The 24,465-nt window shown below is 49.4% G+C and overlaps 2 protein-coding genes across 2 annotated transcripts in view; one reads left to right on the plus strand and one right to left on the minus strand.

Moving 5' to 3' along the window:
• The first annotated feature begins 2,023 nt into the window (after positions 1-2,023).
• Positions 2,024-23,248, plus strand: LBR (lamin B receptor). Its single transcript, XM_051821424.2, has 14 exons — positions 2,024-2,179; positions 6,066-6,244; positions 7,711-7,932; positions 11,858-11,953; positions 12,185-12,377; positions 13,609-13,805; positions 15,538-15,592; positions 16,585-16,776; positions 17,354-17,457; positions 18,227-18,352; positions 19,610-19,778; positions 20,736-20,816; positions 20,914-21,036; positions 21,477-23,248. The coding sequence occupies exons 2-14, from the start codon at positions 6,080-6,082 to the stop codon at positions 21,635-21,637; spliced, it is 1,884 nt and encodes a 627-aa protein (XP_051677384.2). The 5' UTR covers positions 2,024-2,179; positions 6,066-6,079; the 3' UTR covers positions 21,638-23,248.
• DNAH14 (dynein axonemal heavy chain 14) overlaps positions 22,667-24,465 on the minus strand; it is a 344,335-nt gene continuing 342,536 nt past the window's right edge. The window contains exon 87 of the mRNA XM_070055424.1: positions 22,667-24,384. Within this exon, the coding sequence (XP_069911525.1) occupies positions 24,178-24,384 (207 nt within the window). The 3' untranslated portion in view covers positions 22,667-24,177. The remainder of the gene's footprint in view (positions 24,385-24,465) is intronic.

Raw genomic sequence — 24,465 nt, forward strand, 5'->3', positions numbered from 1 at the left:
CTTCCACCTGCTGGTTCACTCCCCAAATGGCCGCAGTCACTGGAGCTGTGCTGATCTGAAGCCAGGAGCCAGGAGCTTCTTCCAGGTCTCCCATGCAGGTGCAGGGGCCCAAGGACTTGGACCATCTTCCACTGCCTACCTGGGCCATCAGCAGAGAGCTGGATCGGAAATGACATTTGAAGGACAGCAGCATCTCTTAGGTCTCGATATGGTATCTGTGCTGGGTCCCTGTGGACCTGGTGTAGCACTTTGATTTGTGAAGCTCTACGAAGTGGTGTTAATGTTACCTTACCTTTGGGGTTGAAGCAACTGAGACTTAGGGGTTTGCCAAAACTCCCAAGGGTTTTCTGACCTGGAAGTGTAATGTCCATTTCTGTAAACAAATTCTGTCACCGTGATGGCAATTTGATGTCAGGGCCTGTTCTTAGTGAAGTGGGAGAGGTGGGACTGAATTTTATTCCAGGTCCTTGCCTTCTTGCACTTGGAGAAGCATTCTAAGTACAGGCACATATACAGGGTGCAAAGTAGTGAGTTTACTTAAAAGTGAGACAGCAGGGGCCGGTGCTGTGGCATGGCCGGTAAAGCCACGGCCTGCGATGCTGGCATCCCATATGGGTGCTGGCTCAAGTCCTGGCCACTCCACTGCCAATCCAGCTCCCTACTAATACTCCTGGGAAAGCAGAAGAAGACGGTTCCAATGCTGGGGCCCGGGAAGAAGTTTCTGGCTTTGGGCTAGCCCATCTCCAGCAGGTGTGGCCATTTGGGGAGTGAACCAATGGAAGTGTCTGTCTCCCTCTGTAACTCTGCCTTTCAAATGAATTCATAAATGCCTTTTAAATCAAAGGTGGGACAGCGCACACACACCTGGGCATAGTTGAGGCATGGCGTAGGCCAGAGGTAGACAAGGCGTAGGGAAGCGGAGGTGGAGAGAAGGGCACCTTCGGCAGCAGCTCCAGTCGGGGGTCTCTGACGAAGGAAGACCCGCCCAGTTGCCCGCCTCTTTCATAGGGTTGGAAGGGGCGCGGCTGCAGGCGTCGCCCATCCCAGGGCCCCGGGGAAGAGACATTCCTCCCCGAGGGGGCTACTTGATGGACACGCGGGTAGGGTTACAGGAGGGGCGAGGAGGCTTCTGGTTTCCAGCTCCGGCCTTCATCTCGTTCTCGTATTTCCTGGCTGGGGGGTGGGGGGGACTTCGATGAGCTCATTCACACCGAACGCGAGTGACTGAGGCGGCCCAACGTATCCGCCTGCTTTCTTCAGTGTTTTGTAACTGTGTTAGGCTAGAACAAGCCTACTCGCGCTTCCGAAGCAGAAATCCACTTAGGTGTCCTTGGTAAGTGGGTTGAGAAAGACTCTGATTAAAACCACACTGCAAAACAGGGAAGCCCGACCGGCCTGTTTTAAACTCTCGACCTCAAAAGGAAGGAAGCCAGCCATGCAATGATGATAGACTGCAGGGGGCACAGGGGCTGGGAACCAGGGGGGGTCCCTTACAGCCAGGCTTGCGGGCCTTTCCGCCTCTGGCCCCGCGTCGTGGCGGGCTTGCCCTTCCCACGGCAGCGTCGTGCGGGCGCCAGCTGCCCCCGGACGCCTCAGGAGCCGCGGCATCGTAGCTCGCGCTAAGAATGGCCCCCATTCCATTTTAACCAGAAGCACCTTCGGCTCAGAACCTTCGTTATCACCATACGAATTTATTATTTTCTTCCAAGCTTTTTTTTTTTTAATCTCTTCTGCCAAGCCACCTTGGACCCCCAATTATCCCCTGCGAAAAGCCAGGAGGGTAAAGGCGAGGAGCGCGCGGTCCGTGGGTTGCGAGGGCGCCTGGGCGGCCGAGATAAGGCCGGGCCAAACATGCCCGCGAGCTGCACCAGGCGCCGACCCGCCCGCTCGGATGCCCCGGCGTCCCCGGGCTCCGGAGCCGAGCCGCGGGGCGGGGCGGAGCGGACGCGCCACGGCGCGCCGCCAATCGACGGCGCCAGGAACGATTCAAAACGCCGAGGGGCCAATGGGAGCTCTGGGCGGCCCCCAGGGGCGGGACCGGGTGCGCGCGCGCCCGGGCCTCGGGACCGCGGGGCGCGAGAGCGCGGCGGGCAGCGTCGCGCGCGCGGAACCGCCGCGGAGGTGCTGCTGCGCGACTCTTCCCTGCCGCAGTGTGAGTTCCCGCCGGAGCCCGGCGCAGGTGAGCCCCCGGCCCCGCCCGGCGCCCGCCCTCCGCTCCCCGCTCCCCGCGGCGCGGCCTCCGAGGGGCGGCCAGGGGTGGGGGGAGGCAGGGGCGGGCGCCGCGTGGGGGCCGGGGTCCTCGGGCGCAGGGCCTGGCGCGGCGGCCTCGCCTTCGCTGCTTTCCCCTCCCGCTCCGCCTGCTCGCTGGGCGGTCGGCGGCTGCGGAAGTGGAGCGGCGGGTTTTGAACCGCGGACGTTTCCCTCCATGTTGGAGGCGCGCGGTGGCGCGGCGCGGGGTGGGCGGGCGGCGGTGGGCGCCTTTGTCCCGTGGTCGAGCGCCGCTGACAGATCGGCGGCGCGGGGCTGCTGTGGGAGTCGGCTTTGTGGTGCCTGGCCCCGGCGGTCTCAGAACGCGGACGTTTTGGGTCGGCTTGCTCTCTCCTGCTGCGGCGCGATCCTGTTTCTTTTCTTTCTTTTTCTTTTTTTTTTTTTTTCCCAGCCTTTTAAGGTTAAAACGATCCTCCCGCCCCGAAGTGACAGCTTGCCTCGCGCTTCCCGCAGCCTCAAGGGGCACTTAGTGAGCACTTGATCGCGCGGGGCCTTGTTCCAGGCGCTCTGGCTGAGCGCCGCGCTGTCCGGCGATGCTTGGAAAGGGACACAATGGACACGCTCAGGGCCGGGTGTGGGCGGCCCGGGGCTTCGGCCCGCCGCGGGTGTGCGTTTCCCGCTGCCGCCCCCCGGGCGGACGCCGGCGGGCCGGGGTTGCACCCTGGGGATTGCTCCGAGGGGAGGCTGGGGTCCAGGGAGGAGGGGGAGGGGGGCTTGCTTTGGCCCTGGCCAAATTTCAGGACAAGTTTAGCTTCCGAGAGCCTTCTGGGGAGTGGGAAGAGTAGAAGGCCGCTGTGCCTGTACGGCCGGCCGGGAAGGCGGCATTTGGGTGCAGCGGGAGGGAGCGAGGCCAGGGCTTGTGCGTCGTGCTGGTCGGCGCAGGTGTTGCAGGCACCTTCACCTGAGTTGTTTCTGTCACATTCAGACCAGTTGGTAAAAGTGAAGGGAATGTCCGGAAGACCGGGTAACAGTCGTCGGCAGGGAAAGGCATCAGAGGATTGTAACACTGATAAATAGTAACACGCTGGCGCCTCTTGAGACGGAAGAGTCAGCAAGCCTCCGGCTAAAGAGAGGGGAGGCTGCGGCTCCAGGAGCTTCTGCTCCTGATGACCGAGGTCAGGAAACGGGTTTTCCTTCGGAGCACCCGGCTAATGTCCTTGCCCAGAGAAGCCAATCTTCGTCAGTCTCACTCCCTCTGGCCTAATGACATGCGCAGGTGTCTGGGGCCCTGCGTCCTACCCTGGCCCTGCAGGAGATTATGTTAGGATGCAGTTGCACCATATCCGCCCATCTGGCAGTTGTGTGTGGATCTTGTGCAAAGTGGAGGAGTCCGCGTGTTGCTGGCTTCGTCTTTGGGAACATTTGTATGTGAGACAGTGGTCTCCCAAGCAGAGTGCTGGTTTCTTTTGTTTTGTCGTCTTTTTCTATTCTTTTTCTGTCTCTTGTGTCTCTTGTGTGTCTCTCTCTCCCTTCCTTCCTTTTTTCTTTTCTTTTTTTTTTTTTTTTAAGATTTATTTATTTGAAGGGCAGTTACAGAGAGGCAGAGGCAGAGAGAAAGGTCTTCCATCCATTGGTTCACTCCCCAAAGGGCCACAACGGCCAGAGCTGGGCTGATCTGAAGCCAGGAGCTTCTTCTGCATGCCGGTGCAGGGGCCCAAGGACTTGGGCCGTCTTCCACTCACTGCTTTCCCAGGCCTTAGCGGAGACCTGGATCAGAAATGGAGTAGCATGGACTCAAACTGGTGCCCATGCCCATGTGGGATGCTGGCACTGCAGGCAGCGGCTCTACCCGCTGTGCTGAAGCGCAGGCCCCTGGTTTCTTTTTTGCGTCTGTCAGGAAAGATCACTATCAGGTCCCAACTCTTAAGTAAATCTTTTTTAAAACTAAGCTTTGGGACGTAGCATGCATCCACCAGATGGCTTACTTTGACTCAAACCATTTTACTTAATGGGTAACAGAAAAATCTTTTTGGCCTTGACCTGTGTTCAGTATTGCACAGTACTATGAGTGCACTGTGTCATAGGTGCAAGGCAAAGATGTCCAAAAAATGACATTTTTTGTAAAGGTCCAGAAAGAATCTGCTCACGGGCCTTTACAGGTAGCCCTGAAGTCTTCATTGTAGGAACTGCCTTCTTCAAACCCCGGTTGAGCAGTGTAGAACTAGCACTTAGGACGGTGGATTGACTTTGGGGAGCCCAGGGGGAGGAGGGGGCACACGAGAAGAGAGAAGTAGGGCACATTTCCTTCCTCTTTCTTCGTACTTGGGGCTTGAGGCTCAGTGTTGAAACAGGCAAAGCTTGCTCTTGTCACCTTCCCTTTCTGTGCGCCTCCTGCCTGTCCAGAGCTGGCCGCTGCTCAGGTGCCCGCCCCTAGGGTGACTCCCTGGCCGGGCCTGACTTCATACCTCGAGCCTACACCCATTCATTACCCACTGATGCTATCTCAGGTGTTGGGAAGAAAGCAGGCTCTTACCTAATGTGTAACTGGCTGACATCTTTGAATCGCCAGATAAGCACTTGTGTTTTCTGTAATCTACTGCTGTCTATCTAGAAGCTATGTGAACGAGTGAAGCTTGGGCAGGTTTTTCTCAGGTGATTAACAGCGGGGAGGTGTGCTCAGGAAAGACTTTCCCAGGAGGCCCAGGTCGGGCAGCCTTCTCGCAGTGGTCTGAGGGCTCGGGCTGTGACAGGAATGTGCATCCCTGTGTCGCCTTGCTGGCCAGCTGCAAGTGACTTAGCGTGCCCCCATGGGTCTTGCTGTCTGCCTCTTGGAGCAGAGCGGGCCCCCGCCGGCTGGTTCATGGTGTTGGAGGGTCGGAGGCGCTGGTGGTGGACCTGCTGCTCAGCAGAGGGAGCAGCGTGACCACCAGGAGCTGGAGGCACCAGCAGTCACCTGACATTTCAGGTGGGGGACAGGCCTCGTGGAAGTGACACTGCTCGCAGATTTGTTGGTGGCTTCTTGGAGTGTTGTAGATCCCAGGCTTCGTGGGCCAGGCTTTGATTCAGTGGAAAAGAATGTTGTAATTGGGGGGTCGGTGTCTGCCACAGGCTTGAGAGAGGGGAACTTGGATGACGGCCAGGTGCGTGCTGCTCTGCGTGGGTGGTTGGCAGAGTTACTCGGTAGACGTTTGGGCTTTGGCTCCAAAAATCAAAAGCTTATAACGCCCACATTTGCTATTCATTCTAATTTTAGAATTATTTTTCTTGTTGATGGGTTATTGGCATATTAGCTGCACGTTTTTGGTTTTCCTAGTCTGTTTTCAATAAAGGCAATTTATTAAAATGTAATTGAAAACATTTTAAAAACTTTTGTAAAACAATATGCAAATACACAGTCAGCAAATGTGTCTTGTGCGAGACTGTGCTCTTTTTTTTTTTTTTTTTTTTTTGCTCTGACTTTCGATTAGCAGGAAATACGGTGACTGTAGGTGGGTAGCATTTTGCATTAGAGCAACTATTTGATGCCTGCATACATTGTCATAACTAATCCTTAGTGTCGCATGTGTCACACTGGCTAAATCAGCCTTATGTAGTGATTCCACATGGGATACAATGTGGCAGAAAGGACACCTTCTGTGTGGTGGTACCTGCTGTTTCCTGCCATTTACATTGTTAAACTTCAGTTTTCTCATCTTTAAGGAGTTGTACCCCTTTCCTCTAGAAACGCTTCTGGCCCTGCACTTTGACCATTTATTAAGAAAATCTGGAAAGCTGTAGCTTCGAGATCAGCCTATGGAAAAAAATATAAATATAACTGTGCACATATTGACTCAATTTTTTTCTTTAAAATTGTTCAGGCTAATTTTAGAAAATGCCAAGTAGGAAGTTTGCGGATGGTGAAGTGGTAAGAGGTCGGTGGCCCGGGAGTTCGCTTTATTACGAAGTAGAGATTTTGAGTCATGACAGCAAATCTCAGCTCTACACCGTAAAATACAAGGATGGAACTGAGCTGGAATTGAAGGAGAGTGACATCAAGGTAAGCGCTCCTCTGGCTTCCCGGAGAGTGTTTACAGTGAGTGCGGTTTCTAAGGCAGGGTGGTGAGTTCTGGCTCTGGGTCGAGTTCCTGCTGTGGGTCACATGCTGTTCTGGGCTCTGGGGATGCATGAAGAAGGCACAGAGCCTCGATCCCCAGCAGCTCAGTTTACTGGGGAAAGTAGACCTTTACGGTGGGCTGCATGTATGCTGCGGGTGGGACCGAGCACATCAAGAGTAGGGAATGGCCCCGGTGTCGGGGAAGCTGAAGCCTGGACCAGGTGCTGAGGACAGACTGGAATGACGAAGTTGATGTTGCTGGAAGGGTGTGATGGTCGGGCCGGCCGAGGGATAAACAGGGCTGCGTGGGAAGGATTTTTTATCTTTCATGTCCAGGGGTTTGGGCTTAACTGAGAGTGCCATTAAATAGCTTTGAGTCCAGCCCATGGCTTTTCAGCCCATCTAGTGAGGGCCTGATGGATGGTATACAAATACTTTACAAAAATGAATTAGTAGAAAAATCAAAAGACATCCTGAGTAAAAGCCACACATTTTTATTGTAAGATTCAACAGACACTAAGTTGGGTTGTCAAAGTGCTATGACAGTTCTGTCCGCCTGTTAGCAATCCTGGCGCTCACTGCCGAGCAGTAACCAGCAGCTCTTGGATCCTACTTTGCTCTAGACCAGGGTCTGGCAAAGGACAAGTTGTAAACAGTGTTGGCTGGGCCAGGCCATGTGTTTTCTGTAGTGCAGGAGCAGCTTCAGGCAATATGGAAGGGAATGGACATGGCTGTGTTCCAATAAAACTTTATTTATGGACACTGAAGTCTGAATTTCTTCATGTATCATGCAATGTTTATTTGTTTGCAGTCACTGAGGAAATAGAAAGGCTGTTCCTAGCTGCAGGGCAACGTAAGACAGGGTTGTCCTGGACCGGCGCTTCCTTCTCCAGCTCTGGATCCCAAGAAGCAGTGGCAGGAGCGATTGGGGTGGGGGGGGGGACAGGCACGCGGGGCCACGGAAGCCACTCCTGCCCTTTGTCTTCAGGATCTGCTCGAGTGGTTGTTCACAGCGAAACCGTGGGACTCATTTTTTTTGTGTTGGCTGAGTTCTAGTTTGTTTTGTCCTGTCGTCTCAGTTGTCATCATGTTCATCTTAACCCTTCCTGTGAAGACCTTTGGGGGGTGTACAGCGCAGAGCAGACACGGTGATTCTGCAGAACAGCTTCAGGGAGCAGCGGGGGCAGGGGTGGTGGGGGTGGAAAGGCTGCATTTGTCTTAGGAGAGATGATCATGGCCGCAGCCTCTTTCCTTGGCCTCATCTGAGCCAGTCTCGGACCGCGGGGTTTCCGTGGTGGGTTCAGAGTTAACGGGAGCAGTTACTGCCCTTGCAATCCTCTCCTAGTTTGAGTCTGTCTCTGTGGATTATCATTTGTGGTGAAGCCATTTTCCTTCTTTTTCTTCCCTAGCCTTTAACTTCTTTTAAGCAAAGGAAAAGTGGCTCAACCTCCAGTTCTCCCTCCAGACGGCGGGGGAGCAAAGGGAGTCGAGGGAGTCGGTCAAGGTCACGCTCCCGGTCCCCTGGTCGGCCACCTAGAAGTTCCCGAAGATCTGCCTCCGCTTCCCACCAGCCTGACATTCAGGAAACAAGGAGGGAAATACTGGAAGTCAAATTGACTCCACTGGTGTTGGTACTTGTCTTTATTCTTCTATAGTGTTTCTTCTTTCTAAACTGTCTTCTGCATTATGTGTATATTTACTCAAATTATTTGTAGTTAATATTAATGTCAATGAAACATCAAATCTAAGGTAATGACTTTGGAAGATTATATAGAAAACAAATGTTTCACATAGAAAGCATAGATCTTTTAAATAATGAAAAAGAATGTCTTTACCAGAAGTGCTATTTAATATTGTAGTTTTTAGAAAAGCAGTGTTTAAGTTTTAAATAGACGTAGGTTATAGGTTGTACTGCATTTTTAGTGTTGTGTGAAATGATGAGATGCACCTGTTATAGAGGCCTATTTGCTCGTTTACCATATTACACTTGATTACTTAACTATTCAAAGATGATAGTTTTAACAGGATTAGTTTCAAAGTGCTAGGTTGGGAATATTGAACTATGTGGAACCTGTAGACCTTGTACAAAGAGTCTACAAGGTAGTAAATAGTAGCACAAATAAAAATATTTTAAGTAAAAAAAAAATTTTTTTGAATCAGGGTTTGGTCGGTGTTGTGGTGTAGTGGGTTAAGCTGTTGCCTGCAATGCCAACATCCCATCTGGGCACTAGTTCGAGTCCTGGCTGCTCCACTTCTGATCCAGCTCTCTGCTATGGCCTGGGAAAGCAAAAGATGGCCTAAGTCCCTGGGCCCCTACACCTACATGGGAGACCAGAAGAAGCTCCTGGCTTCAGCCTGGCCCAGCCCTTGGCTGTTGCAGCAACATCTGGGGAGTGAACCAGTAGATGGAAGATCGCCACAGCACCGGCCCTGATATGTAATTAACAGTCAGTTCTTTTACTTTTTTTGTTTGTTTGTTTTCCCTCCAAAGATTTATTTGACTTTATTTGAAAAGAGTAAGAGAGAGAGAGGGAGAGACAGAAATTTTGCATTTGACGGCTCACTCCCCAAATGGCAGCAGTGGCTGGGGCTGGTCCAGGCAGAAGCCAGGAGCCATGGGCCAGGAGCCAGGAACTCCACCTGGGTCTCCCCTCTGTCTTCCCAGGTGCATTAGCAGGGAGCTGAATCAGAAGCAGAGCAGCCGGATTTGAATTGGTACTCTGCTATGGAATGCTGGCGTCAGTGTTGGTGGCCACAGTGCTGGCCCCACTTGTTGATAGACAGTGTTCTTCCTTCGGAATTATCATTATTGTAAACAAGTATTTTATGAATTATCTGATTGTAAACTAAGGATAATTCCTTACAAGTGGAACTGCTGAGTCGGATGTTTACTGTGGATTGAGGCTTTTAGTATGAAGGCAATTCAAAAAGTTTGTGGGAAAAATGGAATTAAAAATTAAAGGATAATGTGTATTTTTCATGGATTTTTTTTTTTTTAGTATCCACTTACATATTTCCAGATTGTTCCAAGGAAGTTTATAACAGTATATAACAATAGAGGGTGATGAGTGCCCACTTTGTTTTGTTTTGTTTTTTTGACAGGCAGAGTGGACAGTGAGAGAGAGAGACAGAGAGAAAGGTCTTCCTTTTGCCGTTGGTTCACCCTCCAATGGCCGCCTTGGCCGGCGCGCTGTGGCCGGCGCACCGCGCTGATCCGATGGCAGGAGCTAGGTACTTATCCTGGTCTCCCATGGGGTGCAGGGCCCAAGTACTTGGGCCATCCTCCACTGCACTCCCTGGCCACAGCAGAGAGCTGGCCTGGAAGAGGGGCAACTGGGACAGAATCCGGCGCCCCGACCAGGACTAGAACCCAGTGTGCCGCCGGCGCCGCAAGGCGGAGGATTAGCCTAGTGAGCCGCGGTGCTGGCAACCCACTTTGTTTTTCTGGCCAGTGTGATTGTCAGAGATTTTGAATCCACTGTTCTAATTTGCATTTTGATCACTGCTGGCGAGCTTGAGCATTCTCACTGCTAGTGGCTTCCTTACCAGCCAGGACGGGCAGCGTTGCCTGGTGCTACTACCCTTCACGCGAGCGACTTCACCCTTTTACAGTGCTGGTGACACAGGAGCCCCGGGCTGGCCTTGCTCCTCTCCAGCAGAGCCTCCGAGCGCCACGTGTTGTGAATGGAAGTCCGCACTCACGCTGCTGGCGGCTTTGAGCATCATGTTATCATTGGTGTTTTTCCACTTCTAATTGTGATCTTTGACGGACTCTGCCTCACTATGTTGACTGTCCTGTTACCCAGCCACTGACTAAGAGAACTGATTTGCTGTCAGCACGGGTTAGGGAGGGCTGGCCAGCCAGCTGTGTCACTGTTACCTTTGTGGTCACGACAGGTTGTAAGTTGGACATTTGGAAAACTGAGAAGTAAAGTGTTTCTTTTTGTTCCATTCATTTTCTGCTAAGGGTCGCACTGGCACTTTAGTAAACTATATGGTGTATGTTGTAACTGTTCAGCCCTTGATTTGAGCTAGAACTTGATTTTTTTTTTTTTTTTAAGATTTATTGATTTTAAAGAGCTACAGAGAGAGAGGGAGAGACAGTGATATCTTCCATGAGCTGGTTTACCCCCAGATGGCTGCAATGGCCAGGGCTGAGCCAGACCATTGTCCAGGTCTCCCATTTGGGTGGCAGGGCCCAAACAATTGGGCCATCTTCCATTGCTTTTCCCAGGCACATTATCAGGGAGCTGGGTCAGAAGTGAAGCAGCCGGGACTTGAACTGGTATCCACGTAGGATGCCTGTGTTGCAGACAGCGATTTTACCGCTATGCCATGACACTGGCCCTTTGATGCTGTATTAAAGCTGTCCTCCCAGAGGATGCACTTGAGTTTTCAATCTGTTGTCTTCCTGTTAGTTTATTAGTATCCTAGTTTGTCAGGGACTTAAAAAGGAGCAAAGTGACAAAGCTCTGACACGTCATGTCTGAAACTTTTACAAGTTTAACGTCTTCCCTGTTCAGCCTGATGGACTGAGTCGTGGAAAGTTAAATAGGAAGGGGACTGAAGGTCACTAGACACCAGACAGCATGGAATTCAGGAAGCAGCGAGTGTTCTCTCCTCTTTTTAACTAGGGGTTGATGCTGTGCTGCTGTGAGCAAGCTGGAGCCAATGCTGAATGAATTTACAATATTTTACTTCATCTGCCTCTATAGCAAATATGATTAGAGTATTGGTCAATGAAAGTATAAGTCTAACTACATTTGAAAGATGAAAGACCTTATGTAAGCAATCAATATTATAAGATCCAATCTTGGGGCCGGCACTGTAGCATAGCGGGTAAAGCTGCTTCCTGCAGTGACGGCATCCCATATGGGCATTGGTTCGAGTCCTGACAGTTCCACTTCTGATCCAGCTCTCTGCTATGGCCTGAGAAAGCAATAGAAAATGGCCCAAGCCCTTGGGCCCCTGTACCCGTGTGGGAGACCCATAAGAAGCTCCAGGCTTTGGATCAGCCCAGCTCCGACTGTTGTGGCCATTTGGGGAGTGAAGCAGCAGCTGGAAGACCTCTCTTTCCTTCTTTCTGCCTCTGCCTCTCTAATAAATTTTTTTTAAAGATTTATTTATTTATTTGAAAGAACTACACACAGAAGGAGAGGCAGAGAGAGAGAGAGAGAGGTCTTCCATCGCTGGTTCACTCCCCAATTCGCCGCAACGGCCAGAGCTGCGCCAATTTGAAGCTAGGAGCCAGGAGCTTCCTCCGGGTCCTCCCACGCAGGTGCAGGGTCCAAGGACTTGAGCCATCTTCTACTGTTTCCCAGGCCATAGCAGAGAGCTGTATCGGAAGTGGCGCTGCCAGGACTTGAACCGGCAGCCATAAGGGATGGCGGCACTGCAGGCAGTGGCTTTACCCACTACACCACAGCACTGGCCCCAATAAATCTTGAAAAAAAAAAAAATCTTCAGCTTATTGTCATGGCAGTAAATGATTACCATCATACTTCTTTTTAATAACTTAGAGTTCTTTTGATTAAATATTTGTGTTTCTCAATTTAGAAGCCATTTGGAAACAGCATCAGCAGATACAACGGGGAAGCAGAGCACGTGGAGAGGAACACGGAGAGGAATGAGCTGCCCCAGAAGAACACACAGGTGCGGGGCTGCTGACTTTCTTCTCTGCTAGTGAGCTTCCTGCCAGAAGCACATGGAAAATCTTAGTATTTTATAATCTGTTCTAAAATTCTTTCCTTGATTTAAGTTTGTGTGTAATTTCACAGGTTTATTCTTATTAGTATATAGCTATATTGAAATGCTGAATTAATCAGTATAACATTAGTGGTGGCTGTTGATTATAGATATTTAATATTAGTTATTTTTATTTAGGAAAAATTCCATTTACCACAAGAAAGCAGCTATGTGTCTACACAGTATAGCCTTCGTCCTAGAAGAGAGGAGATCAAATTAAAAGAAACAGATTTTAATGAAGAAAAGCTTGTTACGAAAAGACCCGCGTTGTTGAGAACCTATGAAGTGAGCACCACGCAGACGGAGGACCTGGAGTTCGGAGGAGTCCCTGGTAGGCATCAGAACTGGGCCAGCAGCAGTCGCTGTAGGGGACCCTGGCAAGGCCTCTCCCTGCATGAGTGTGGGAGGCAGGTGCAGGATGGGGCCGGGGAAGTGCCTGCCCGAGAGGGAGCAGTGGGGACGAGGCCCTGGGGGACCTTTGGGGATAATTGTGGAGTAGCAGCGATGCTAGTGTGACTGTATTTGAATCTTTTTGACCAGAACAGCATAGGGAAATGATAAAGGAAGGTTGGTCTGAAAAGTCGTGTGTTGGAGGGATGGTGATTGATTAGGGACATGGAGATCTGCCAGTAATCAGACCCCAGATGGCAGGGCCTGGCCTCTGCAGTAGCAGCGGGAGTGAACTGCGTGCCCGGAACAGGGGCGTGGCATCTGCTGCACAGGTTAGAGTTACAGAGTGGGTGCAACTCGGGAAATTTTATGAGCCAGTTAAGGATAATACTTCTTGGTCAAATGATTCCAGGATCCCTGCTGGCTTAATTGCTTTGTATTTTCTAACCCCAGCCAGCTGATCTGTTAGTGACACTTAGATGAATGTGACAGGAGAAACTCAGGGGTGTGAAGTTTTCTGTTAAGACTGCACTGATCATTTCTCGATGTTTGACTTCAGTTTGCAGATGTCACCCCTCTTGCTCCTCTTGGTTGCAGGTTAAATGTTTCTGAGCCTGGTTTCTCAAGTGGGGTTCAGCCTCTTCCGCTCTGATGCTCCTGGGTGCTCGCCCATTGTAGATGACAGGTAGAGATTAGGAGTGTTTGATAGTACATTAGAAATTGCTTTCAGGGGGCTGGCACTGTGACGTAGTGGGTAATGCCACTGCCCATGGCACTGACATCCCATATGGGTGCTGGTTCGAGTCCCAGCTGCTCCACTTTCAATGCAGCTCCCTGCTAATGGCCTGGGAAGGCAGCAGAGGATGGCCCAAGTGCTTGGGCTCCTGCACCTGTGTAGGAGACCGGAAAGAAGCTCCTGGCGTCTGATTGGCCCAGCTCTGGCCGTTGTGACCATTTGGGAAATGAGCCAGCAGATGAAAGATCTCGTTCTCTAACTCTGACCTTTAAATAAATAAATAAATCTTAAAAAAAAAAAAAAAAAATTGCTTTCAGACAGGTAGCCAGGCCTGAGTTACCTGAGTTCTGACCTTAGGGAAAAAATCCAAATGATGTTTCCAATAAATAAATAAGCTGGATTGCTCTCTGAGCCCTGGGTGTTCACATTGCTGCAGGTGTGCTCCTCCTCATGATTGGCCTGCCTGTCTTCCTCTTCCTGTTGCTGTTGATGTGTAAACAGGATGAGCCCAGTCTTCTCAACTTCCCCCCTCCTCTGCCAGCGTGGGGTGATTTATGGGAAACCAGAGTGTTTGGGGTCTACCTCCTCTGGTTTTTCGTTCAAGCTCTGTTCTACCTGCTGCCAATTGGGAAGGTAAGTCTTTGTTAGTAGAACATAGAATTGTCAGATATTACTTGTGTCTCTTCTGTGTTGATAGATATGCAGAGCTTTAATATGATTGAGGTTTCTTTTGTTGCTTTCCAAACCAAGTAGAAAAGAATAAGCAATTTTTGCAAAATAGCCTGACTCAGGGTGGAGGTTGCTGGGGGGAGTTGCCATTAGTGTGTGTTGGTTCAGAGGCAGCATTTTTTTTTTTTTTTTTTGACTGGCAGAGTTAGAGAGAGACAGAGAGAAAGGTCTTCCCCCTATTGGTTCATCCCCCAAATGGCCTCCACGGCCAGCATGCCACGTGCCTCCTCCTGGTCTCCCATGGGATGCAGGGCCCAAGCACTTGGACCATCCTCCACTGCACTCCTGGGCCACAGCAGAGAGCTGGCCTGGAAGAGGAGCAACCGGGACAGAATCTGGCGCACCAACCGGGACAGAATCTGGCGCCCCAACCGGGACAGAATCTGGTGCCCCAACCGGGACTAGAACCCGGTGTGCCGGCACCACAGGTGGAGGATTAGCCTAGTGAGCCGCGGCACTGGCCCAGAGGCAGCTTTTTACAAGGTTAATTGGCTACTAAGCCCAAGGGTCTTATCTGTGTCTTTTACATTTTTTTTTTAATATGATGAGTTTTTGATGTTATCCCTTTTAAAAATGTGTAAGAACATTTTATGTGATTTTTAAAAGCATGCAATATCTTTAAAATTTGTTCCCATTGCTGAGTGTAGTTCTGTCGGCTTTTAATATAAGACTTGACTTGGATGTATTAGAAAGAAACATGAGATTCCCTAAGCAATAAATAATTTATTTAAAGCTCTTACTCTTGGGGTTTTGCAAGTCCGCCAACTGTCTATAGAGCACAGGATCGGTTTGACTGGGTGTGGGAGATGCCAGTGACGAGAGGACGGAACTGCAGACTTGCACCCTGCAGGCTCTCGCGTGGACTTTTGTGGTGATAGTCACTTCCTACAGTAGGCTGTGCAGTTCCATTCAGATTGATTTAGCTAAGGCTGGTTCAAATGACCTACTAAGAAAAGCGGTTTGGGAGGGTAAGTCATGTGTAACCACCCACTAAAGTGTTACTTCGGGGAGTGAAATGTGGCTGCCCTGGGACAAGGGGACCTTTCCCTTGCAGTTCAAGTCCCGAGTTTCCCATCAGGTGAGGCTCACTGTGCTGAGTGCCGTGGGGGCTGCCACATGAAGAGAGACGGTCTCAGTCACGAGACACGCTCAGTCTCCTGTGGCTGAAGGAATCAGGACATGAGTGGAGGACTGGATGGGCCTAAGCGTGTGAGTGGCAGGGCGTGTGAGTATATGAGTGGGCCCCGGCGGATTGCCCAAGTCAGGCAGGTCCGGCTGCAGACGACCTGGAGGGTGCAAGGCAGTGGAGATCACTCAAGGTCTGACTAGAGACCTACTGGACACAGAGGTGTTTTAAGCACACTGAGTCCTGTGATGGTACAGGGGCTCTCACTGTAGTCTCAGCGCATGGAGAAGTTACTAGGAGATTTATATTCAAGGTAAATTCGGGAAGGTGGAATCGCGTCATCAGAGGGCTTGCACTGAGGTTTCTGAAATGTGTTTCTACATTTCCTCACTAGAAGATACCCTCTCTTGGGCATGTGGAAATACGATATTAAAAGGCATTTGTATGTGAATATATATCATGTATAACGATAATGTGCTTTTTAAATTAAAACTTTGTTTTTCTTTCAAGGTTGTAGAAGGAATGCCTCTTATCAATGGGAGAAGACTCAAGTACAGATTAAATGGTGATTTTTTTTTTTTAAACTCAGTTCGGTGACTCTGTAGCTTCCACTTTTGGGTGCCATACTCTTTAAACCATCCAAGCCGATGACACCAGAGTAAATCGTGAATTCTCTCACTGGATGGAAGGCCTGCACATAGCTGGCATTCATCACTGGGAAATGCTGTGCTGGGCTAGGGTCGGATCCTCCCGCGGCGTTCTCGCAGCCTGAGCGGCCCTGCTGGCACGCTTGCCCTCGGCTGGGCTACCTCGGACACGCGTCCCACTCTTCCCAGACACCCTGGCCTGGCGAACTTGCCCCCAAAATGTCTGACAGCCACTGCTTCACCTCCGTCGTGTCTCTCTGCTCAGAGGGACCGGCGGCTCCCTTTCCCCCCGCCTGGTTTTATTTGTGACAGTGATGTCTTCCTGACATACTGTATTTGTCGGTTGTGTCTCACCGCTGGAATGGAGCTGCGTGGCTGGGACTTGGTTGTGCCTGTTACGGTGCTCCTGGCCCAGGTGTCACGGTGTGCTTGTTAGTACGTGTGTGCTGAGAGGCTGGAGGGGCCCTCGCTGAGCCACACAGGGCATGGCAGCTGCTGCCCTCTCTCTGCCTGGCCTGTTGCTGTGGCCGTGGTGTGCTCGGGGCCCGCGCAGCTTTGCCACGTGAAGACGTTGATGAAGCACAGTGGACCTGGTTTTAAGGTCGCTGTGTTGTAGTTATCCTTAAATGATTCTCCCTTTCACTGGGTCGAGTGTTTTCCTTTCTGGACTGACACACGCTCCTCGACTTGACGGGGCTGTGTCCCAGTAAACCCATCCTAAGCTGAAAATGCGTTTTACACATCTGGCCTACGGAAGTGCACAGTATATTGTGGCCCATGGGCGCTGCTTATTTGCATGTTTGTATTGAGTTTGTATTGAGTCTGGGTGATGTTAGGACTTGAAAACTGCGTTGTTGTTCATAGTATGATTCTCGCACGAACGCTGTGACATCACTTTGTCTCTTTCAAGGATTCTACGCGTTCCTGCTGACGTCCGCGGCCGTCGGGGCGTCTCTCTGCTGGGGCCTGGAGCTCCATTCCATGTACCGGCACTTCCTGCAGTTCGCGCTCGCGGCCACTGTGTTCTCCGCCCTCCTCAGCGTTTATCTCTACGCACGCTCTTTGAGAGCACCCAGGGAAGAGCTGTCCCCGGCCAGCTCTGGTGAGCATGGGGAGGCGCACGTTGGCGCGTGCACCCCAGAGCCCTGTAGCAGCCGTTCCTAGACCTGAGTGGCTGGGCTTGTTTCCTAGCTTCGTGTACAAATAAGTGAAAAAGATGAAGAGAACATGGAAGGAAGAGGATGCTTTGTTTTCCCCTCAGAGTCCGTGCTGGAGTCGGCCTTTTAGTAAACCGCTCGGCTCCGCGGCACAATACGGCAAATGTTAGTGTTTCTGTCCGAAAGAGCAACTGCCTTTCAGAACTCGAAAACAACATCAATGGGTTACACATTGGTGGATTCTGACCTAAGAAATTTGACCATTCAAAAAAAATACTGCTTATTTAAAACACCTGTGAGGGAACATTTACGGAAGCCTCCAGTTCCCTTACGTGGAGGGGAATTTGGCCCCTGGGCCCCCAAGGGCTGTAGCAGCTGCCCTGCCCCTGCCCAGCAGAGCTGTCCTCGGGCTCCTGCAGGCATCCGGAGTGTGGGTGACCTGGCTACTGGGCAGCAGGACAGTTGTAAAGCCTCACGACTGGGTTTGGAACACCACTTGGGTAAAAACTTTTCCCTTCTCAGGAAATGCTGTCTATGATTTCTTCATTGGCCGTGAATTAAATCCTCGAATTGGTACTTTTGATCTCAAATACTTTTGTGAATTGCGCCCTGGATTGATTGGATGGGTATGTCTTTTTTTTTTTTTTTTAAATTTCAGCTAAATAGTACAAATAATAGTGCATTTAGAAAGAAATTAGACCCCTTAAAAGTAAGCAGTGGTGGTTTATTTTTAGGAATATTTATAGCTTTTCTTAAAACTATCTACTTAAAATATTTTCTAACTACAAATATTTTCCAGAGGCTTAAGGTGTTCTCTACTAAGTTATTAAAGTTTTTATAATATCAGTTTGTATGTAGGAAAGTGATAGTATAAGTTAATATAAGAAAAACATGTATTTTGTTTTTAAAAAAACCTTATTTTGACTTAATTTTAGAATTGCAGGAAAGTTGCAAAAATAGTTTCTTTTTAGCTTTTGCCCTGCTTCCCGCAGTTCTGACCCCGACCTGACTCTGTGATGACCAAGGACCGCAGACGGACACTGCTGCAGTGTAGTAACCTACACTCACAGCCCCCCCCCCCCCCGCCATCCCCCCGCTGCTGTCCTGTCCTGCTGTCCTGTCCCAGGATCCTCCAGGACCCCACGTGTAGTTAGCTGTTATTTCCTTGTGGTCCCATGTCGGCTGCAACTTGACACTTTGCGGAGAGTGTCCTTGAGTCTGGGCTAGTCCAGCGTTTCCCGGCAGGAACATGACACAAGCCACGTGTCCCTTGACTTGTCCTCTCACTGCTTGTTAGGGTGCTGTCCCCGGGCTTTCCCAGGTCCCCCTCCTTGCCTCTGCGGTGCTGGGCCTCCCTGGGGAGCGACTCTGAGACTATTCTCCCCTTTTTTTCAGGTGCTTATTAACCTGGTGTTGCTTTTGACTGAAATGAAATTAAACAACCGTGCCGCTCCATCCTTGGCAATGATTTTGGTTAACAGTTTCCAGCTCTTATATGTGGTAGATGCCCTCTGGAATGAGGTAATTAATCTTAAGAGTTGAGGCCTTGGGGTCGGGTGGCTTTGAGTGTGGGTGAGAGTCCTGACCTCAGGCAGCAGTGGCCTGAGCCTGCCTCCAAGGCTGCCTGTAGGACGGGAGATAGCATCTGGGGGCACAGTGCCGACACACGCTGTGACTCTAGGCATTTGGGGTGGATGTCTCCGCATTGCCTATTGGAGTGTTGGGTCAGATTCCACCTCTACTCCGGATTCCACCTCTGCTCCGGATTCCACCTCTACTCCGGATTCCAGCTCTGCTCCGGATTCCAGCTTCCCGCTAATGTGCACTCTGGGAGGCAGCAGGGGGTGGCTCAGGTGGTTAGGTCCCTGCCACCTATGTGGGAGACCTGGATTGAGTTCTTGGCTGTGGCTTCATTCTGGCCACCTCCAGCTGTTGGAGGCATTTGGGAAGTGAACCAGTGGATGGGAACGCTGTCTTTCTCCAAATAAAAATAATTTGAAGTTGACTTGATTAAAGATGATTAGTAAAAAAACATTCTAAATAATTGAGATTGATTTGTCATGGGTTTTGTTTTTGTAAGTGGTACCAGATCATATATATAAGTAAAATTTAAGAGTAGCTATAATCAGATGAAGATACATTCTAATCAGAAATTAAGACCCATTGAGGACACCAGCTTCGGCGGCACTCAGTGTCCCAGATGGCTTTGCCTGCCAGTCATGCGCATACATCGAGAGGGCCCGCCTTTTGGCTACTTGAATACTGGTAAATGTTTTGCTGGTTCTCTTCTGTTGCAACTGGACATATTCCTTTAAAAAAAATCACTTCTTCAGGCCTGGAACTATTTTATATTTACCATTAACCTTTATGATCATTTACTCCAAAGTAGAAGTTTTCTCTCAACTTTAGATACACAACTGGGGACCCTACATACTGTTCTGAAATGGGGGTCCCTGTCCTTGAGAGGCTCGCAGTGCACTGGGGAGGGGACAGGGACCCAGCGGCATGTAGAGGGACCGAAGGCCAGGGCTCACTGAGGTTGGCGGCGGGTGCTGGTAGAGGAAGCTGGTTTCAGGGTGGTGGAGCGACAGCACTGTGTGCCCCACACTGACTTAGTGTCGCAAGCATGCCCAGGGAACCCGATCTGTCCCCAGCTTTTAAAAAGCCTTGTGGTTGGTGTATGCTCCCATGGCCCTTTAGGTATTTGGCCGTAAGTCAGTGCATCATTGGAATACCTTAAACACGGAAGCTGGGTTTTCTTTCCCCCTGTTCCTACAGGAAGCAGTGCTGACAACCATGGATATCCTCCGCGATGGATTCGGATTCATGCTGGCGTTTGGAGATCTGGTGTGGGTGCCGTTTATCTACAGCTTCCAAGCCTTTTACTTAGTCCATCATCCTAATGAAGTGTCTTGGCCAGTGGCTTCTTTAATTATCGTTCTGAAACGTGAGTGTTAGTTTCAGTCTCTGTATGGTGTGTGTGTGTTAAATATCACGTGCTGAGTCTTGTGCTCTGGTGTCCTTTTTTTTTTTTTTTTTTTTTTTTTTTTTAGAATTAGAGACGCAGACAGGGCTCCCAGCCAATGATTAACTTCCCAAATACCTGTGACAGCCCCCAGCTGGGGCCACAGCTGGGGATCTCAAATCTAGACCTCCCGCATGGGTGGGATCCAGATACTTGACCCATCACAGGCGCCTTCCAGAATACATTAGAAGGAAGCTGGAAAGGACAGTAGCGCTGGGGCTTGAACCTGGGCACTCCTCAATGTCTGCCCCCGGTGTCTGCCTGTTTTATTTATCTGAAGGTCAGATACACAGAGAGAAGGAGAGGCAGAGAGAGGTCTTCCATCCACTGGTTCACTCCCCAGTTGGCTGCAGTGGTACCAATCTGAAGCCAGGAGATTGTTCTGGGTCTCCCACGGGAGTGTAAGGGCCCAAGCACTTGGGCCATCTTCTGCTGCTTTCCCAGGCCATAGCAGAGAGCTGGATTGAAAGTGGATCAACCAGGACTTGAACTGTTGCCCATATGGGATGCTGGCACTGCAGGTGGCAGCTTTACCCGCTTGGCCACAGCCCCGGCTCCCAGAGGTGTTTCTCACCATTTGAGGACTGATAAGTGTCATGGTGATGAGTGGTGACAGTGTCTGATGCGGGCACTTTGATCGTGCTGTTAGCGTGTTTGGGGGACTGTAGTCTTGTGAGTTTCCTGGATGGTGACAGTAGTGGGGCTTTAGACTCTCACATCCTAGGGCTGAGAGGTTCTGAGTTGCTATTAAAAAAACCAGAGTATTCTTTGCTTGGGAAATTTCCTCAGGACACAAATAATTTCTCTTAGAAACTATGATTTTTTAAGTGCGAGATTACATCTAAATTGTTAATATGGAAACATATTTTTAAATTACAGTCTCTGGGTATGTGATCTTCCGATGTGCGAATTCTCAGAAAAATGCATTCCGGAAAAACCCGGCTGATCCCAAACTGGCACGTAAGTACTGGTTCATGTTTATATAATGTGTATTTCAGGAAGATTTTATGTCTTGTTGTTTGGAGGTCATTACAGGAAATCCTTATTTTTATATTAGATTTGAAAACCATTCACACTTCGACGGGAAAAAGTCTCCTCGTCTCTGGATGGTGGGGCTTTGTTCGCCACCCCAATTACCTGGGTGATCTCCTCATGGCGCTGGCCTGGTCCCTCCCGTGCGGTAAGCACTCGGCAGGCCGGGCCCTCAAGCCTCTGGGAGCACAGGGTGGGCAGGGCACCGGGAGGCTGGCTGGGCATCCGTGGCCATGGCCACCAGGGCAGCAGGAGCTCACAGCCTGCAGTGGTACTGACGCTTCTAAAAGCCAAATGGGGAAGCTGTGCCCGGGAGCTTTTCCTGAGCAGTCTCGCCTGGTTGGTTGTTTATGGCTCCCTGTGCTTGGGCTGTGACAAGCAGGAGGGTAGAGGGTCAGGTGTCCCGACGGGGACAGATGGTTCGACTGGCTCTTTGCTACTGTTGCAGCCGTGGGCATCTAGGAACCTGCTTAGTTGTCTTCCCCATGATTGGAGACGATGAAGAAATCCTGGGTTCAGTTGTAGAGAACTAAAATCGCTGCGTGGTGATAATCCAACGGCCCGGGCCGTTTCCTGTTCCCGCCACAGGCTTCTCGCACGCGTTGCCCTACTTCTACGTGGTCTACTTCACGGCACTGCTCGTGCACCGTGAGGCCCGCGACGAGCGCTGCTGCCGGAGCAAGTACGGCCTGGCCTGGGAGAAGTACTGCCAGCGCGTGCCCTACCGCCTCGTGCCCTACCTCTACTAGGCCAGCCGGCAGCGGAGCCCAGGGTGAACGCCCGCTCCTCGCACTGATGGGACCTGGAAGTTGTTTTCTTTCCCGAGACACGACTACGGAGCCACGCAGGAGGTCTTTTAATACAGCTGCGTTTCTTTTTATGATAACAATAACATAAGGGAAAACGCAAACAGAATGTTAGAATTAGCATTTTAATGGAGAATTTCCAATCCTTAAAAATCTGAAAACAAGAGTCTTATTATAAATGCACTTGCAAAGAATACTATTGATGTTAATGGGTTTTTGTTTACTTTGAATTTTTGACTTTTTACTTCGCCAGTTTTTGCCTAAATGAAAAACACTGTTACACTTAAACTACATTTACATTTATTGCATTGAGAATAGAATTTTCATTTATAATTCAAAACTCATCCTATGTTAAATCCTGTTATGTGAAAAGTGATCAAAGATAGTAGCAAGCACCGTTTAAAGGAAACCATTAGTAGCAGTTGGCTTAACCTCAACTTCTAGAACTGCCTTTGCAAATGTAAATATCGCTTATACTTTTATGTAATATATGGTGACTTGAGATTTTTCTGTACAGTAAGTATTTTAAATGTGAGATAATTGTCAGGACTAAATATCTTTAACAGAAACATTTTCAGTATTTTGAATTTTTATACAATAACACATGAATTAAAAAATTTGCAGCAATTAGAATTAATATTGTATAGAAGATGCTTTTAAAACATAGGAAGGGTATTTTTCTTAATCCAAAGTTTGTGAATTTGGCTTTGCTACCTCAATTGCAGGTGTTTTTTTGCCTTTAAAAACTGCTGCAAATAGAAAAAATATGTATTTTTGAAGTAACATCACTATCTAAACATTTTTACACACATTGGTGTTTGGAAATTTGCCATTTTAGGCTAATATTTTTATATATTTTTGACTTTTTAAATCCAGCAGTGTTTTTGCTACTGTTTAGCTCAGGCAGTTCATACTGTATTTTGTACATTCTTTATATTTACTATCTACAAAGAAGGGATTAGTTTAAAATCATTTCTTTTAGTTTAACAGATGTGCATAAGGTAGCTTTAACCATTAAAATGCTAGTGAAGTTGATACAGTCTCATTATAATGGAACAGTAGCAAATTCACTCAACTTTTGTATTCAGAGTTCAGTTGTTCTATCTTAAACATAGGGAAGTGTAATACGTAAGAGTGTGTGTGTTGGGTTTTAAATATTCCTTTTATATATGAGCCATTTGAATACGCAGTGTTCACTCTGCACTGCAGTTTGAAGCGTGCACCGTAGCTTGTGTGAATGTGATCATGGAGTGGGCTTGCTCTAGCAGTCTGCAGCTTACAGTCTTTAAATGTGGTTTTGGGGATGCTGTCAGTGATTGGTTAGTACCCATGTATGCAGTTGTTTTATTATGCTTTTCTCCTGGCATTGGAAAACGGTATCCCAGCATGCTCTGGACCAGAGCAGAGGACAAAGGACATTAACTGCTTTCTCTGGTAATGAAGAGCCTGTTAGCAACACCGTGCTGCCATTTCTGGATATCAGCTACAGTTGGTTTTTAATTTTGGTTTTAAGTTGGAAATAAAGTTGTGAATAAAAATGTTGCTTTAATCACCTTGGAGCCTTGTTTTCTGTTTTTGCCTGCAGCTGTGGGATTACTGGGTTAAAGATCGCCTTTAGGTTACCACTGCTATGGTCTGAATTATTACAGACTCTTAAGTGAAGGGTGGAAACAGTGCAATACAGTGTTTGGGCGGTGTGCCCTCGGCCGTCACACCAGAGTGTTACTTGCAAATCCTGAGCTTGGGCCCAACTTTCCCTGCTTCCTGGGTCATCATGGGATTTTTCTTCTGTGCAGCAGCCAGCTTCTTATCATAACTAAATACCTAAGACAAGCTACATACAAAGGAAGGAGGTTTATTCTGGCTTGTGGCTTTGGGGATTCACAGTCCAGGACTGGCCAGGCCCCGCTGACTTGGCCATCTAGTGAGCTAGAGGACGGCCGTGGCAAAGCGTGTGGAGGCAGGATCGCGTGGGGGGCCGGGAAGCAGAGGGAGCATGCGTGCACGTCATCTGTCTGTGGTCTCAAAGCCTTCACCGTTCAATCACAGGGCCCTGCCCCAGCAACCTAATTCCCACAAGGCATCATAATTGGATTGATTCTACCTTTGATCTGGGGACCAAGATCGTCGTACGGAATCGCTTCTTGTAAGTCAAGAAGTTCCTAAAGCCATGTGCTGGTATCCTGTTACCCTGTCTCCGTTCTGAGGAGAGGCACACTGGCTCCGTTCCAGGGTGTGCTGACCTGTTCCAGAGCCCACTGCAGAAACACCGCCTGTGCGCGAGTCTCATGCTGCGAATTCAAGCAGCTGGAAAGCCCCCCATCAGTGTGACGCTTTCCCGGACACATGAGTCAAAGACATTGTGCCTGGCCCGTCTGGCTGAGCCCACAAAGGCCTTTGTGAAGAGTGTTAACTACACGCGAATGTCTTGAAACATACAAATCTGGGGAGAGTAGAAGATTAAAATGGTTTGGTGTAGAATTTTATTCATTTTCACACAGCAATGCGACCTGCATTGTGATCCAGTGACTACAAGGTTTTTTCGTTGGTAAATGCACTGATGTTAAACAGTTAGTCGATGAACCAGTAGTCAAAATTCTTGACCTCTTACGTGTCTGGTAAACTGGGCATTCAAAACTGTAGAGTTCTGTATCTGTCTGGTTGGATGAATTTTGTGTTTCAGTAGAAATCTTTAAAAAAAAAATCCAATTGTCAAATTATGTGGTTCAAGCAAACCAGAAGCTCACATTTTCCATATGATAGGTTTGGGG

The sequence above is a fragment of the Oryctolagus cuniculus genome, chromosome 13, assembly GCF_964237555.1.
Source record: "Oryctolagus cuniculus chromosome 13, mOryCun1.1, whole genome shotgun sequence".
NCBI classification, from domain to species: domain Eukaryota; kingdom Metazoa; phylum Chordata; class Mammalia; order Lagomorpha; family Leporidae; genus Oryctolagus; species Oryctolagus cuniculus.